Source organism: Monodon monoceros, unplaced genomic scaffold (genome assembly GCF_005190385.1).
Source record: "Monodon monoceros isolate NGI ecotype Baffin Bay Population unplaced genomic scaffold, NGI_Narwhal_1 Super_Scaffold_20, whole genome shotgun sequence".
Classification (NCBI taxonomy): Eukaryota; Metazoa; Chordata; class Mammalia; order Artiodactyla; family Monodontidae; genus Monodon; species Monodon monoceros.
In genome coordinates this window covers 111237525-111255358 of record NW_021703777.1, presented here as the reverse complement: position 1 = coordinate 111255358, position 17834 = coordinate 111237525, and the positions used below count along the sequence as shown (strand labels likewise).

Genomic DNA, 17834 nt, shown 5'->3' with positions numbered 1-17834 from the left:
GGATTAGATAATCCTGACGATGCCATTAGCAGTTACTGCAGTTCTCTAAAAGTGTAAGTTCAAAGTCATCAATCAGGTTTCCAAAGCCCATTCCTATAATAAGAAAAGAATTGGGGTAGGAAAAATGATGGGGAAAACTTTTTTCTCATTAGGTAAAACTATATTCCTGCCACTATGAAACTAATAAAAACGACCATTTATTTTCTGTCAATTTCAAATACAGCTCTTTCACATACATTTTTATACCAACATCGAGATGGAGAGAAAATTTTCCTGTCTTTCCAGTTGAGCAAACTGAGACACAGGGAAACTAAATAATTTCCATGTCAGATAATTAGTGACAGGTTTAAGATATAGCTAGTAGTCTGCTTTTTAACACCCCAGAAGACTTTACAGCCAATAGCTGCTTTCCATTTCAATTACATGTGCAGTCTGGAGCATGCCGAGAGCGTGATAAATGACATGATGTTTGTTATACTATTGAAGTCCAGAACTGGAGGACAAAACTACAGAATTAAACTAAAACCAACTTCATAGAAAGATATTAAACTAGCAAATATTTACACGTTCTAAATTTACAAATTACTAATAGCAATTTAGTAACTGAGTTATGCATTTAATATTACTAAATAGTAATTTGGTAGACAAATATATTTCAAGAAGAATAAGTGAATCTTACTTCTTAAAAGGATCATTTGAATGTCAGCATGAGTCAGAGTAAGAAAAAGACAACACCTTAACTAGTTCAGAAGTTACCTAGCTAATACTGTGATGTAATCACATAAATTAATTCAGAAACAACCAAATTATTCAGAAGATGAGAGGTAACAATATAAAATATATATAGACAGCTTCATTAAATTTATTATATCCTTCCCTGCCTTAATAAAGACAGTAGATTAAATGTAGTTAAGAACTTACTTGATGACTCAGGGTAATTATTTTATAATTATTTTATAATTACAGTTCTGTACTACAGTATGGAAACATTCCTTCCCCTCCCCCTATCCTTGACTTGGTACTATGTGTAAGCCGTATCTTGCTTTTTGCCAAAAATTCTGGCACACATCTATGTTGTTCTCATTGCTCCTATGTCTTTTCCTCTTTGACCTGTCACGTGTTATTGCTGTCAGACTTTTTTTTGTTTCTTTGTTATCCCATGGCTCATTTCTATTCTCCAGTTGTAAATTAGGATGGATTTGAGGATTATCAGATTTCAGAAAACCAAACCATAAAACTATCAGAAAAATGCTGTCAAATACAGAAATTTATTCTTTTCATTTTCACTTGAGAAAATAGTATGGGGACAAAAACCCAGTAAAAGACCGGGATCTGTTCCAGTAAAACAAGGAAGGTCAGTCATGCTGGAAGTAGAATCACAAAGGGACCCTGATTTGACATACAAAAAGCCATCCTGTACTATTCCGAGTATCTTGGACATGGGGAAATAAATGTGACCTTGTAGGTTATTGAGACCTGAGAATTGCCCTATTGAAGAAAGAAAACAGACTTTAGAGCCTGAGACCAACCCTGAATTTAGGGGTGAATTTTTTAAGGGGCCACTCTCTTTGAAAAGATAAGGATTGTATTCCAGATGAAAGCCAAGTCTAGCAAGACAGTCAGCCCATGCAGGATCTTTTAGAGGTTATAACACATTTCCTTGCACATCAGCATCCAGTCTTGGGTTTCCTGTCCACCTCCCATATCAGTATTTCAGATTAAAATTCCCTCTGATAAGCATGAAACTTTCACTGAGTCTGTAACCTTTGTTCTTGGTTCAGTTATGAGAACTCATGGCAGAGGGCAGTAAAGAGAAGTGGGACTTTCCCTATACGACAGTCACAGTAATAATGGGAGGATAGTGGCACTGGTGTTTTGAGAGGTTAATCACAGTGAAGCACCCAGACAGCCCTGAGAGTGGCAGGGAGAAGACGGCAGTGTGGAGAAGCAACTGCCACTTAGTTTGAAAGGCATGTGTGAAATACGCTTTTGTTGCTTCTTACTATACCACAGAAAGATGACCCTTAAATAGGAGAGGTCACAAGTTACAATTTGAATGATAATAAACAGACTTTATAACTACTGTTTATTTCATTAATTTCACTTACAGTGCTTTCCTGATTTGTTCTAGATCATTTCAGAAGTCTGAGGTTGCTGTAAAGTGCTTATTAGTTTAGTGGTCACTTTAAGCACCAGTATTGTCACGTACGTTTGCCAAAGCTAAGTAAAAGATTAAAATCTGGGGGTGCTCTGGAAAGTGAGTGTGTGCTGCCCTGGATCCACACAGTTAATAACCACACACATACACACACACACACACACACACACACGGACTCCAGAAAGAAAGAAAGAGTACGCAGTCTGCGCTGTAAATCATTTTCCTATTTTTATAATGTGCACATTTAGACATTTTGCTGCTCTAAATTATCCTTATCTGTTAAAGGCATACATCATGTTCTTCTCAAGCAAACTGTTGTAAGAAATATTTAAATGTCTAAGGTGGCTTACAGTACATTAGAGGTATATTTTAAGATCATATTTTTCTTTGGGAGCTTTCACACTCTATTAGAGAAGGTGCTATTAATCATTAACTAGGATGAATTGAAGAGCCATATTGAAATTGCAACACAAGGATTAGTTCTCTACTGGAAATTAGAAGATAGAGTAAGAATTTGTAATTAATCAGCCCCCAATTTTTGGTATCTCTGAATATGTATCTTTCTGAACCAAACTTCAGAATGGAGTGTTGCTGTTTTGTGTCAATAGCTGTGCTAATATGGTAGCCACTAACCATATGTGGACATTTGAATACAAGTTTAAGTTAACTGCAGTTAAATAAAATAAAAATTGTGTCCCTCAGTTACACTAACCATATTTCAGGTGCCCAACAGTCATGTTTGGCCTAGTGGCTACCATATTGAATACAGATGTAGAACATGTCCATCATCTCAGGAAGTTCTATTGAATAGTGCTGGTGTATAGGATGATTTTCCTTTTTTCCTTCTACATTACCCAGGTACACATTAAAATGTAAGCCATTATGCCAACATTTGAGAATGGCATACCCCAATACGCTGGCTAGCTAAAATGGAAGACAGTTTAGTGATACAAACACATCTTTTTTTCCACCTTTTCTTTCCTGGACTTAAGATACAGTAAGGTTTAAATGCTTTCAGAATTTGTTCAGTCCTCACAGTTAGCTAGGTTGAGTATACCCTTGAAAAAGGAAATCCAGTTGCTTATTTTCCCCATATACTGGGATATTATTTCTTGGATTCAGCCTTGGGGAATGATAATATACAATTTGAGAAATAAAATGAAAGAAAACTGCAGTCCCCTCCCCTTCCAGGTAACAGGAGAGCAGACATATACTTGTTTATGAACCATCAAATAGTTCCATGAATTAAAGATCCTTGCACTAAATTCAGGTCTCTTCTGTGAATTCCCAACGGGTATTAAATTTAAATACCTCTCAGGTTCTCATCATAAGGCCATTAGGACAAACATAAGATCTTTGTTGGTGTAATTTCCTTTCTCTTCCTCCAGGTAACTGTATTTTGAAAAGGTAATCAAGATTAGGAATTGCCTTCATTCAGGCAGAGATGGGATTTAGTTAAATAGGTATAACCGATTGAGAAATGCTCTATGTATTTGAAGATGAGAAATCTACTAACTGGTCTGAGGCATCACAGTAATGTAATGGATGGTGGACAGACAGGTTCTAGTCTGAGTACCAGCCTATTATAGCCACAGAGATGTTGAGATTTTGTGGAGTCTCAGAGTGAGCAAAAAACCACCAAGACTTAGCAGGTTTCTAGGGAGCTGTTGAAAAAAAGAAATACACCAGAGGTTTAGCTGTGGATTAGTTGTGCCTTGAGCACTCAACAGTCAGGATTTCTGTCAAGATTTGAAAACAATGCCATCTGATAGTCATTAGCTTGAATTATCAGCAGGTCTTGGAAGCTTTGAACTTTCTGGTGATTATGTGCCCTTTATCCAGTCTTTTGCCACCATATGTGCTTTTTTTTAGTCAGAGTATGTTACATTAACTGGTTTCAGAAGTCTGGGTGACCCAAATATACAACTCTAATGTCTCAAATAAAGAACATAGGACTGTAATTGAATAATGCCATGTTGCATACCTGAATACTATGAATATTATGAATACTAGCAGTTACGATTTGACATATGGTTAGTATGGTGTGTCTGGATGAGTTACTTAAATATGGTCAAGAACTTAAAAGGAACCCATCCACACAAATCACAATTACTGCTCCTGCTGATAGATTATCTGGGAGGAAATAAAAGGATATCTTAGGGAAGCCAGCTCTGGTGAATCTGTGGCAGAGACCCTGCCTCATATGACCTCTCAGACTGCCTAACCTATTGACATCACTTCATGATGATGCTACCAAGTAGAACTTTACCTGGTCCCAAAGAAACTTTTCTTTTTTATCACAGAAAATCTTCTGAGAAGGGTAAAATGCCCAGTACAATAAGCTAGTAAAAATTACTTCAACTAGATTGTTCTTGTACAAAGACCTTGCCCATATCATCTAAACCATGGGTGGGAAATTAGTTGGAAAACTAATTTGTAGCAAGAGCATTTTATTTATTCTGTTGCTCAGAATAGGGAGGTTCTGGGGTATAACTTAGGAGACAGTGACCGGGAGTTGCTGTAGGATTGCTTAGCATATACCATATCTGTGATTTAGCAGGGCCAGAGACCCTGTAAGTTAGCTCAGGGAATCAAGGAATAGAGAGAAACAGATTGTCTTACAAAACAGCCCAACATGTGCTAATATTAGTAAGCACCTTAATCACTTAGCTTTAAAAAAAAAGAGAGAGCCCTATTTAGTGGGAAAAGAACAAACCCATCCTTATATACCATATATATAAGGCCAGTCCATATACCCTATATTTAAACATGTAAAAGTTATAAATTAGAATAACAGATTGTTAAATCAAATTGTTCCCTGTAGACAATTAAATCTTCATAATTATATTTTTTTAATGTAAATAAAATCATTGTTTTTATATTATTGAAAGTTGGCACAAGAAAATCAAAGACAACTAAATCTTTTTTTGCCCACCTTTTGATGTTCTACTGATGAGCCGACAATGTTTGAATAATAAATGGAACATTGATAATTTATAAATGATTTTGTATTTAGCTCATAAGATTTATTTCTTATCTTACATACATCAAAATCACTATTCTGGGATAAAGAAGATGTGGTGTGTATATATATATATATATATATATATATATATATATATATACACACACACAATGGAATAGTAGTCAGCCATAAAAAAGAATGAAATAATGCCATTTGCAGAAACATGGATGCAACTAGAGATCATCACACTAAGCAAAGTAAATCAAAAAGAGAAAGACAAATACCATATGATATCACTTATATGTGGAGTCTAAAATACGACACAAATGAACTTATTAACGAAATAGACTCACAGACATAGAGAACAGACTTATGGTTGCTAAGGAAGAGGAGAGGTGGGGGAGGGATGGATTGGGAGTTTGGGATTAGCAGATGCAAATAATTATAAAATGGATAAACAACAAGGTCCTACTATATAGCAAAGGGAACTATATTCAATATCCTATGATCAACCATAATGGAAAAGAACAGGTAATAGAATACATATATATATATATATATTCTATTATATATATAATTGAATCACTTTGCTGTATAACAGAAAGTAACACAACATTGTACATCAACTATACTTCAATAAAAAATAAACTGAAAACAGTTCCTCTTTTCCAACTGCAAAAAAACCCCATCATCATTCTGTAATAATCAAGATATGCACATAAATTTTTGGCCCTGTGGTAGGCAGAATTCTAAGGTGGCCCTACAAAGTATCCTAGCCCCTAGTATACCCGGGACTCCCATTTATTGCATTCAACCAAGGGCTAATCTAGCTTTGCTGTGAAGGTATTTTGCAAGTGTAATTAAGATCTAGAATCAGTTTACCTTAAAATAGATTCTTTTTTTTTCAGACTAAAATCTAACTTTATTTATACATTTTCAATTAAAATAGAATAGGCATAAACCAAAGAGAAGGAAAAACAAATCAGGATGAAGTGTCGCTGTCATTCTGTTTGCAGGGAGGGGGTCAGAAAATGGAACGAATGACCAGGATAGCATTCTAAGACATCCCAGAGCAGCTAGGTTACATGTAAGTGCCAAAACCAAGTATTATCCCACTTAATCTACACATGAAAAAGAAGTCAAAGTTTATCCTATTTAGTACAAGAATTTTTACATTACATATATAGTGATTCATTCCTCAGAAAGTGATACCAGTAACTTTTAGAGGAAAAGTTTCCATTACACAAGGACTAGAAAATCTCAAATGCAACTAAGCAGCTGTGCTATTGCTCAACATGTACCGTTACACTGCTCTGGGCTAGTGTCCGTTTCAGTTTAACAGAGAACTGCATTTGGGGTTTTAGAAAGGCAGCAATAGTTTGGCTTTTATTCTAGATGCTTAACGTTGTTTGTTAAGGTGACAGTCCAAGCATATTAAGTAAAGGTAGTTAAAACGTAATGATAGTCAATATAGTCTCTTGCAGCCTACATACACTGTATAATAATGCTTACATGGAATGAAACCAGTGTTACTTAATTGGTGTTTTATACAAACAGAACTGAAAGAAAAAAGTAATCATTCTAAATGTACTATGGTAACAGTAAAAATGCACATATACCATAGAACTAAAGTGATATGAACAGCACTACCTGATACCCAGGATTGAAGGTGACTGGTTCCAACAAAGCTGAGCCTGTATCAGTCATCCTAATGACACGGGTTGAAAAAGCATCTGGTTTCCAGTAAAGACACTAGTCTATGAAAGTAAGTCTTTCAACTGTAAAATCAGGATAAGGCTACAACTATCTTGAAGTCTGAACAAGATATCAGATCAAACAGTAAGATTCCCAGCCCTACTGTAAGACAGGAAGGTCCTCATGCAGCATATGCTTGCTGGCTCCTAGAAAGCTTCATGTGCATAATATAAAGGTAAGTTGCCAGAGACGTAAACGGGAGAACTTCAGTGAAGTTTCTACTGTGCCGTGACTTCTAAACCTCAGGAATGGTGTGATCCATCAAGCTTTTCATAATGCTTGGTGCCATCCGTTTAATAATATGTTCAAATATAAAAACAGGCATGATTGTAATAGTAACTACATTCCCAGCTGTTGACAGTATGTCTGCAATTTGAGAGTCCTTCAGTCCAATGACATTCTGTCTGTTGACCTCACAGATGTTGTGTTCCGTGAGAAGACCGTTTCTAGCTGCAGAACTATTTTTCACTATGGATGTGATTTTTCCACTTTTAAAGACAAAGCCAACATGTCCAGTACTGTCCTTATGCATGGTAATTGTCCATTCAAAGGGCCTGTCACGAATGGTCATAGTAATCTTCTCTCCAAAAGCCTGCTTGAGCACCTTGTGTGCTCGGCTGGAGCTCCAGCCAGCACAGTTCTCCCCGTTGATCTGGAGCACCTGGTCCCCGAATCGCAGACCAACCAGCGACGATGGAGAATTTGCCTGGACTAGCTGAACAAATATACCATTATCTATGGATTTAAGCCTGAGCCCAATTTTTCCATCTTGATCCTTACACAAAATGACTTCCCGAATCCCTTAATTTCTGCTCTGCGGATTGCAGTATCATTACCAGTTACAGGAACCACCATATAGTTCATACTGGAAGCTCTTGCTACCAACTGCCCCTGACTTGGTGCTCCAGGGACCATGGCCATATTTGCACGTATTTCTTCTTCATTTAAACTAAGGTCCATGTACTGAGAGAGCTCTGGATACAGTTTAGGATAGAGATTTCCATCTTGAGAGATAGGAGCAGAAGCTTCAGATAGAATTGCTGGATTGGCAGGGTTTGCAGAAAAGGCAGTTTGAGCTTGCTATTACATCTCCAGGCAGCTAGCTTTCTGCTCAGGACATAAAAAGTCTTCTAATGGAAATACCCATATAACTTGCTTCTCCTTAAAGAGGTCAGCCTGATGTAGATTGTAGCCCTCTTTATCTTCCAATCCAACATTTGCCAGTATCAACTGTTTCCTTCTCTTTCTGCTGCTTTCAAAATAAAAAAACTCGGCTCAAAGTCTACCATGGTTAATTTAAAGTTCAATTCCATAAAAACTGAATCACCTTGTCTACCTTCAGGTCTTCAAGAGATGGGTACAGAGACATTTTTGCAGGATTTTCCTCCCAATCAAATCCACCCATAATTGGCTGCTCTGTGGAAATGGAGATGGGCCCTCTAATTATCTGCTCTTCTGCCAGGTGGGAAGATGCTGAGCTCTGTCAGCAGAGGAAGCTGGAGGCACACGAGGCCTCAGGGAGCCACGTGCTGCAGCCGCCGCTGGTCACTGGCTCAGACTTCTGAGACCCAGAGAGAGGAGGACGGTGCGCGCCGGAGGACCTCCCGCGCCACGCGTCCCCGCCTTCCGCCCGCGCCTTCCCCCCACGCCTTCCGTCTCCTAGAGAGATTCTTTGGGTGGGCCCGACCTAATCACATGAGCCCTTTAAAAGCAGGGATCAAAGAGAAAGTCAGAGACTCAAAGCATGAGAAGATTCATTGCACTGTTTCTGGCTTCTAAATGGATGAGGCCACATGACAAGGAATGCAAGCTGCCTCCAGAGCTGAGAGCAACTCTTAGTCCAGCCAGCATCTTGCTATCAACTCTGTGATACCCTGAGCATGAACTCAGCCAGGTTGTGCTAGACTTCTGACCTGCAGAACTGAGTACTAACACAGGAGTGTTGTTTTAAGCCACTAAATTTGTAATTTGCTGTGTATCAATAGAAAACTAATAGACCTTCATTAAAAGTTATACTGATGACATCTTTAGAGTAATGTGATTGAATGCCACTTTGTTTTTTAAGTCTTGGTTTAACAATTTGTCATACAGAGATTAGAAAATCTTGTTGAGTTTAGTTTATTTTGATCCTTGGGTCTAATCACTACAGTTAATAAAGATATCTCAAAAGATATATAAATCTTGGCTAAACTTACTAAATAATGATACTTGGGAGTTTTATTCCTAGCCATCCATTATACAAAGACTTGCTGAAATTCAAGAAGCAAATTTTATACGTCCTAAGGTTTGTTAATCAGTTATTACAGAAACTACTCAGAAGATATATTTTTGTATTTGTAATAAATGTGTTCAAAATTAACTAAAATTATTTGCTTATAATATTTTAAAACAGGTTAGAAAATTCTCTTGCCAAGTTTTTCACTTTTAAAAATGTGAAATCTGTAACCTATTTTCAGCAGCAAAATCATATGACATGAAGTATTTCCTAGTATACATATCCATTTGCTATTTTTGGTACTTTCACTTGAAAAGCATTTGCTTACTCGATTTTTTGTTTAACTTAACCTTCCTTTTGAAAAGAAAGATTGATTTTTTTTTTAATTGAAAATAACTTCATGAAGTATACCCCTGCCAGCCAGTGGTCATCACAGAAAAAGAAAAGCTATTTGGAACTCATCTTTTCTGTAAAATAAATTTGGAACTCACCTTAGCTTTTTGCCATGAAATAACCAGTGAACATCTATAAATACCAAAAGTTCTGATAATCTATATCTTATTATGAAATACTATACTATTTTACTCTTTAAGAAAATGAATTCATAAATCCTTTTAATTGGGCACATGTAAACTGTAATGTGTCCAACAAGGACAAAAGCAAATACACAAAAAGAACACTCCATGAGGACATGAATAGTCTTTTCAATAAACGGTACTGGGTTTACTAGATAGCCCCATGGAAAAAAATGAAGTGTAACCATACATAAACATTAATTCCAAGTAGACATAAATGTGATAGGAAACCATAAATCTTTTAGATGATAACATGAGAGATTATCTTCACCATCATGAGGGTGGGCAAAAATTTTGTAAGCAGACACACAAAAATGTATTAACCATAAAAGAAAAGATTGATAAATTGGACTTGACTAATATTGATAACTTCTGTTTATCAAAGATGCCAATAAGAAAATGGAAAAGACAAGCCACGGAGTGGGAGAAGGTATTCATAATACATTGTTCTGGAAAAGGACTGACAAAGGACTCGTATAAAAAATACATAAAGATTAAAAATCAATAACAAAAATAGATAATTCAATTTAAAAATGGGCAAAAGACTTAAAAGGTGTTTCACAAAAGATGATTCCCCAACGACTAATAAGTATGTGAAAAGATGATCCATCTCCCTGGTAATCAAGGAAATGCAAATTAAAATCACAGTTATATTATTGCATATCCAGAATGGCTAAAATTAAAGAAAATAATAATGAATATTGGTGAGTTATATGAAGCAACTGGAACAGTCATGACCTGCTGGCAGGAGTGTAAATTGGAACAATCACCTTGGAAAACAATATGCACTTATCCTATAACACAGTTATCCCATTTCTAGATATATACTCGCCAGAAGTGTGTACATATGTTCCTCAAAAGACATGTACGAAAGTGTTTAGAGCAGCATCACTCCCAAAACCCCAAACTGAAAACATCATAAATTTCCATTAGCATTATAATAAATGAATAAATTGTGACATATTTACACAATGGAATAATATGCAGTCACTAAAATGAACAAGGTACTTAGAACAACTTGGAAGAAATCTCACAAAACATAATGTTGAGAAAAAAACTTTGACACAAAAATGAGCATGGACTGTGTGATTCCATTTATATAAAGTTCAAAAGTAGGCAAAACGAAGCTATGTTGATGGAAGTCAGGAGTCTTTACCTTTGGGGGAGGTGGATGATAAGCAGGCAGGCACCTGAGGAGGCTTTTGAGCTGCTGTGATATTCTGTTATATAGATCTGGGCGCATTCACTTTGTAAAAATTCACATATCATAGCAGTACACTTATGATTTGTGCACTTTAAATATATTTTGACAAAGAGTTACTTAAAAAAAGAAGAACACCACAGTAATCATCCACTGTCCCCTCAATACCCCAAATACTATATATGTCAGAAAACCATCTGGACTAAATGAGGATTCCAGGTTCAGTTGGGTATGAAAGGTCAAGAGAGCTTAAGTCCTTTCTGTTGGGTATGAAAGGTCAAGAGAGCTTAACTCCTTTCTATCTTACATTGAAATATATATGTATATAAAATATAAGAATGTTTTCTTTCACAAAGTTGCTTTGTACTCTTCCTGGGAATGGCACACTCCACTGTGTGGACCTTTGGTACATACAGTGTAAGGGAGCTGTGGAATTGAGCATGCATACCACACTGGTCACAGGGTGAAGGGTGGGGTGAGGGGCAGTCTTCTCACTAAATTCATCCCTCAGTTCTTGTTATTCCAAGTGCTTCTCTCTAATCCATCTCCTTCAGGGGTGTTACATCAAAAACAGAGGTCTACATTTTAGTGACTCAACAATTATATCACACTTAGCACAGTTTTATAACAAGAGGAAGTAACATATTATTATAGGTTGTTCTTTATGTATTATTTCTTATTATAAATGCATAACTTCTATTAAATATTTGCATTTAATTGAATCTGTCTTTCTACTCTACCTTAAATTTCTGAATTACTAATGACCTGCTCTGAAGACTGGGAACTCAGTAATATGTATCACAAGGACTGTAGTTCAGCTTTCATTAAGGCTTTGATGACTGGCCTGAGGACCAAATTCTCATTTGCAACTTTGTTTGTAAGGAAAATATGTTCCACATTTCACTGACCCACAAATGAACTTTTCAGAAGAAAAATAATTTGTAAATTCGGGATTCCTTGTGTAACTGAATTGTAGAAAATGTAAATATCAATAACAAAAATGTGTTTTTTGCGATTTAAATATACTTAAAATATATTTTAAATATATCACATTTAAAAATAAAATATATTTCTAAAATAGCACAGGAATGGCATAAGTAGGGCCTATCTTCTGAGATTAAGGTAAATTAATTAATAGACCAATTTGGAATGGAGATGATGAACAGTCAGGAACAGAATGGTAGACTAAAGTTGACAATTTTTCTCAATTCAAGAATAATATAAATTCAATACAGGATTACAAGTAAATCATTATTGTTAAAGTTGGAGAATAGTTTTAGACTCAGTGAAATAGCAAAATGAATGAAAAGCATCCTTTTTAAAGTAGCAGGTAGAGATTCAAGCCAGGCAGGTAACATTCTTCCTTCTTAATATTTTATTTTATATAATACAGTAGGATTCTTTCACATTTAAAATCTCAATTTCTTTATTGAAAATAATTTAATGTAGTTGTTTAAAGCAAAGTGTTTGAAATCAGACTTTTATTCAAATCTTAATTTTGCTACTTTCTAGTGGTTGACTTTTGACAAATTCTTTACCCCGCTGATGTCAGTCTTCCCACCTGTGAATTGAATCGCCCCCATGGCCATTGTCAGGAATAAATGACACAGCCCATTTAAAGCACTTGGCACGATATCTGGTATATGGGAAATGTTCAATAAATAATGTTCTCTGTGAATCTTTATATTTAGTGTGGGTTTAATATTTTCACTTTTGTTTGTCATAAGGGGAGAACAAAAGGTTAACCTTGGATCATATGTTCTACTAATTGATATATAAATTATTGTATTCAGCTCTAGGAAAATAAGAATCCTCCATACAAACACAATGAAAATCATAATTTCATTCAGAAAATTGGTGGAAGTAAATGTCTTATTCAATAAACAGAAGTTTCTGTAAGACCAAGGTAACTCAATTATGTCTTCCATGCAGATGACATAGCTAAATGCACTTTGGAAAAATCAGCTTTACCATTTTTTTAAAAGAAGTTATTACACTAGTTATGAGGTGATAGCTCATAGGGGAGCCACTGATGTTGCTTCTTTTGCTTTTGTTGCTCTCTCTGAAATACATGATATACACCTTAAAATCTGCACTATTAATAGATTTCAAAGAAAAAATGGGGAGGAAAAGGGAAGAATTTGTGCTTTAGTTCAGCATGTGGATGAGAACTGAGGGAAAACAGAAGTGAAAAGGACAGAGATGAGATACAGGGACAACCGTGTCCTGTAATTTTAAAAAGCCAGATGACAACTGGTAGAGAGTAAGTTCAGGTTTTCAAACAGTGCTAGGAGTCATGGTTTTAACTTTAAAAACACTGATTGTACTCTTGGGACTAAGGGTTTACTTCACATCTGAGTATCCTTGTATATCTATTGTCCTGGGCCATCCAGCTCTCCTTGCCAGATGTTAATTCTACACCCTCTTCCAAGCTTCTTCTGGTTACTGAAACCACCCAACATCACACCTCTCCATGTTCTCTCTACTTTAGTCATCAGGAGAGTCCTTGATTGCCTGATACTCATTGGAAAACAAAATAATTCCATGGGTTATTTTGTTTTGATTTTCAAAATTAGAAGAGTTTAAAGGCTCCTGAGGTGAAGTAAGCAATAGAAAAGAATGAAAACAAACGTGTGAGGTTGGCATGGGATGACAGAATATGATATACTGAGCGTGATTTCTTTATCCTTATACTAGTCATGTGTGGTTGCAAGGAGAAGCTTTTTCAAACGTGCTAGAAGATTTTTTTTTTACCTGTGTGATGTTATTGAAGCTGAGATGTTTGTTTCCGAAATGATTTTTAATGAAGTCAACACAAGAAGAACAATTTCTCATAATCAGATTAACACTCCATCATCTTTCTTAAAATAGTTCAGAACCACTTAAAATGGCTGGATCAGCGACTGACTGAGTATTGGAAATTTTGCTGAGTTCATCATTACACTTACAACAAAAGGTTTATTGTGGCATCAAATAGAGTAGTAAATATCTGTTTTCTCATCTGCTCTCCACCTACCTCCTTTCAGTCTTTTTTTTTTTTCCATCAAATTGTCATTTGGCAAAAATAAGCATTTTCCTTAATTTGAAGCCAACTCTTCAAGTACAGTCATTTTGAAAAATTCAACAGTATTATTATTTACTAACTAGTTATGCTCCATACACATACTTCTATCATATGCCAATCTGCAGATTGCAGGACAGTGCGGGGATGCTCCTCAGTGTTTACACATGAAAATGATTCTCTATCTAACCTCTTGCAACTGCAAAATACCACTTCCATCTAGAATGACTCTACTGATGCTGCTTAGTTAAAGTGGAGATCAGGAAAGTGAATTCAGAGTGTGCTATGAGTTAGCAAAAATTTCTCAAATATCTAGGCAAAGTAATGATATAATTAGAGGAAACCATACAGCATTCTTGATTCCAGTTGAAATCTTACACAGCTCTGCTTAGATTAACTCCTGATAAAGATGAGATGGAAAGGATATAGGCATTTCTTTCATAATTGTAACTTTCCAAGATTTTTCTAAGAGCATTTTCCTGTGGGTCTCAAAAGAATTTGTGAAATATATTCATTCACTAGATATACAAGTATATGTCTATTCCTGTGTGGTAAATAATGGCATATTCGTCGTCTTTAGGAAACAATGAAATTTCATTGGGTTACTCAAAATAATGTTAAATTTATGTCCATCTGATTCAATAGATGTCTACGTTTACATTGCAGGAGCACAGTGATATCTGTGTAAAGTGAGCCCTAAAATAAGACATTGTGTATAACATGTTGGGACGCTTGCTTCTTTGGGCAGAGGATGAGTTACATATTTTATCCATAAGTATAGACTTGTTCCTAGTTAGTGCTAACTTGCTTTCTAAATCTTTTCCTGAAGATAAATTACAGGCAATTCTAAGATAAACATATATATGCAAGCATGAATGAAAGACACACAGACAATTACTTATGTTTGGTCTGTAGCTAAACAAGTATTGGCAATTGCATTGGACTATTTAGGGAAAAGATTCATATCAGGAACCAGAGACGGCTCATTTCTCTCTGCACTGATTTCAGTGGTTGCTATGGGAGAAGGGCTTGCTCATAACTTTAACAGGCAATTCAGGTAATTCATTCTACATGTTAAAGTTTTTTTAAACCTCCATCCTTAATCTATTTAAATCTATTTTCTATCTTTTTGGAGATATTTTCTATCTCCAAAAAGAACCCTTCATTTAAAAAAGGTCATGTTTCCATGTTCTTGGCCCTTTCTGACATACTTGATTATTTGTACAGAGGGCCAACAACTTGATATTTCTTTCTTAAATTTCTCTTCCTTTTCAGTAGCAAAGAAATCTGGGATATCTCCATAATTATTTTATGATGTTTCCTTTAAGGAAAAAATTGGTATCCCTTTTCTACAAATATTACTCAGTAGAACTTTGGAGAGACTTTCAAGGTAGTTCTAACATTAGGTTCTTTCAAGTTTAAAAGAAACATATTTACCTTTAATTGCCCTCAGTTGAATTTTGTAGAGCTGACTATCTGACTTTCTGGAAATTTTCAGGTAAAATACTATACATGTTCCCAATAGGGGGAACAATTTCTGACTTGAAGGTTTAATTTGGTTCATGCACTACTAACTTACAAAGCAGCATATTCATTTATGTAAGGTGTTTTTTTTTCTTTTAAGTAAGGAGTTAGAAATGCTAGTGAGCTGATAATTTCAGGATCAAAAATTTTTCATTTTTATTTTCTTAAGTAGAGATTCTTAACCTCCATAATTTTTGGAGGTTGATTTTAACATTTTTGATACAGGTTTCTCGTACAAGTCACGGAGTTCTTTCCATAGAGAAATCTTAAAAGTTAATATTTATTTTAATATTTTGAAGATATCATGAATTAAGGGAATTATTTTAATACATAAATATTTAATTTTATTATATATTTTAATTGTAATATTTCTGAGTTATTTACTGTGTACTTTTTCTTTTGACTTCCCAAATAGCAAACATCTGACAATGTCATCTACATTATTGCTATTTAATTCCTGCTCTGTATCTCACTGTCTATTCAACATTTCTTCTTGGATACTTAATAAGCATCTTAAATCTGATAATCTCAAATCTGAACTCTCTGATCCCCAGTTCTACCCCTCAAGCCCTATCTTCCTTTTCTATTTCGGTGAAAGACTACTTCTTCCTTCCAGTTTTTAGGCAAAAAATCTCAGACTCAGACTCATCCTTAACTTTCTCTGTCTCTCATATCCCACATTTAATCTATCAGTATATCCTATCAACTCACCCTTCAAAATTTATTCAAAATTTTACCACTTCTCACCATCTCCACTGCTACAACTACCCACTAGGAACAAATCACCATTTTCCCTTACCTAGACTCTTGCAAGTCTCCTCAGTGGTCTTTTTACTTTCATCTTTGTATAACTATAGTTTCTTCTCAACACAGCAACTATAGTAATCCTTTTAAGAAATAGTGGATCTCGTCACTGTCCTGTGCAAAACCATCCAATGTTTATCATTTCACGTACAGTAAAAGCCAAGGTCCCTGTAAAGGCCTGCATGTTCCTCCTGGATCTGCCCACCCGCCCCACCGCTGGGAACTCGCCTTCCATTCTGACCCTCACCAACTCCACACCTGCCACGTTGAACTCCTCACTGCTTCTCCAACAGGCCAAGTATGCTTTATCTCAGTATCTTTGCATTTCCTCTTCTCTCTGTCTGTATTGTTCCACCCTAAATATCCACTGGCTCACTTTGTCACTTCCTTTGGTTTCTTATCAAATGTCATCTTGCCAGAGAAATCTACCATGACCACCCTATATAAAATAGCTCTCCCTTACCACCATCACCAATCTCTAACCCCTTATCTAGCTTTATTTTTCTTTGGATTGCACTTATTACCATCTGAACTGTTGAGTATTTCTTACAATTTGTTTTGTTTGTCTACCTCCATTATATTATAAACTCCATGAAAAAGGGACTTTGTTTACTTTGTATGCCAGTACCTGGCACCTAGGCTCTCGACAAACATTAATTGAAAGGGTGTATGAATGAACTGCACAGTGCTCTGCTCAGTAAACACCACCTGGGCATTACAACACATGTTCTGGGTTGAAATGGTCATGTAAAAAGTATTGACCACAGCCTAGTCTGTCTTTAGAATAACCCCATTTTCACAGAATATTTATGTGAAACTTGGGTACATGTGGAATCATCAAACTCTTGGCTAAACAGGTCTTACTTTAACTACTAAAACAAAAAAAACCTGTGCTGATCATTATTGCACTAAAAATTTTCTTTATGTTCCCTATCATCATCACCCTCTACTAATATTTACAGTTCACCTCCTGTGTTGCAATCTTTGCTTGTCAGATTATTACTTGAGTATCTTGTACTTTGTCTCTAGAGAAGTGAAAATTAGAAGATTAAAAGATAAAGAAAATGGATACATAATACAGGTAATGATCAGAATTATTGTCACTGTAATTTTATTGGTTCAGAACAGACTCTGAAATATTTCTGGGGAGCTGTGTCACCTACCAGCATGTCATTCCTTATGCTTTCATTAGTTCTCCACCTCAATAATTTACTTTGTTCATTTCTCATTAATATCCAGGTGGTAGGATTATAGTTAAGAAATATGTTGAACATTTGATTATTGATCAACCTGATGACAATGTCAGGCCACATAATATAATGAATCCATGAAAGAACACTCTGGTTCATTTTTAATAGTAAAAGCACTGTTTTATTACTGTTTTTATTTTTTTCTTGGCTTCTGCTGGGAGTATGTTCTAGTTTCTAGTCACCTCACACTTAATCCTTTTTAATCCCTTGGCAGTTTGACCACTCAAATATTTCATCTTACGATAATAATCCAAAATTCAGAGATTTACATGAAGACTCACAAAAGAACAGTATTTTTTCTGTTTTTCATTTCCCAGGTTGTCCAA

General features: G+C 35.6%; 1 protein-coding gene across 1 annotated transcript; it reads right to left on the bottom strand.

The window, feature by feature from the left end:
- Window positions 1-7113: 7113 nt before the first annotated feature.
- On the bottom strand, window positions 7114-8247 carry LOC114903027 (syntenin-1-like). Its single transcript, XM_029235816.1, is given in 3 exon segments — window positions 7114-7682; window positions 7685-7958; window positions 8215-8247. Coding segments are annotated over 3 exon segments (876 nt in total).
- Window positions 8248-17834: the final 9587 nt, after the last annotated feature.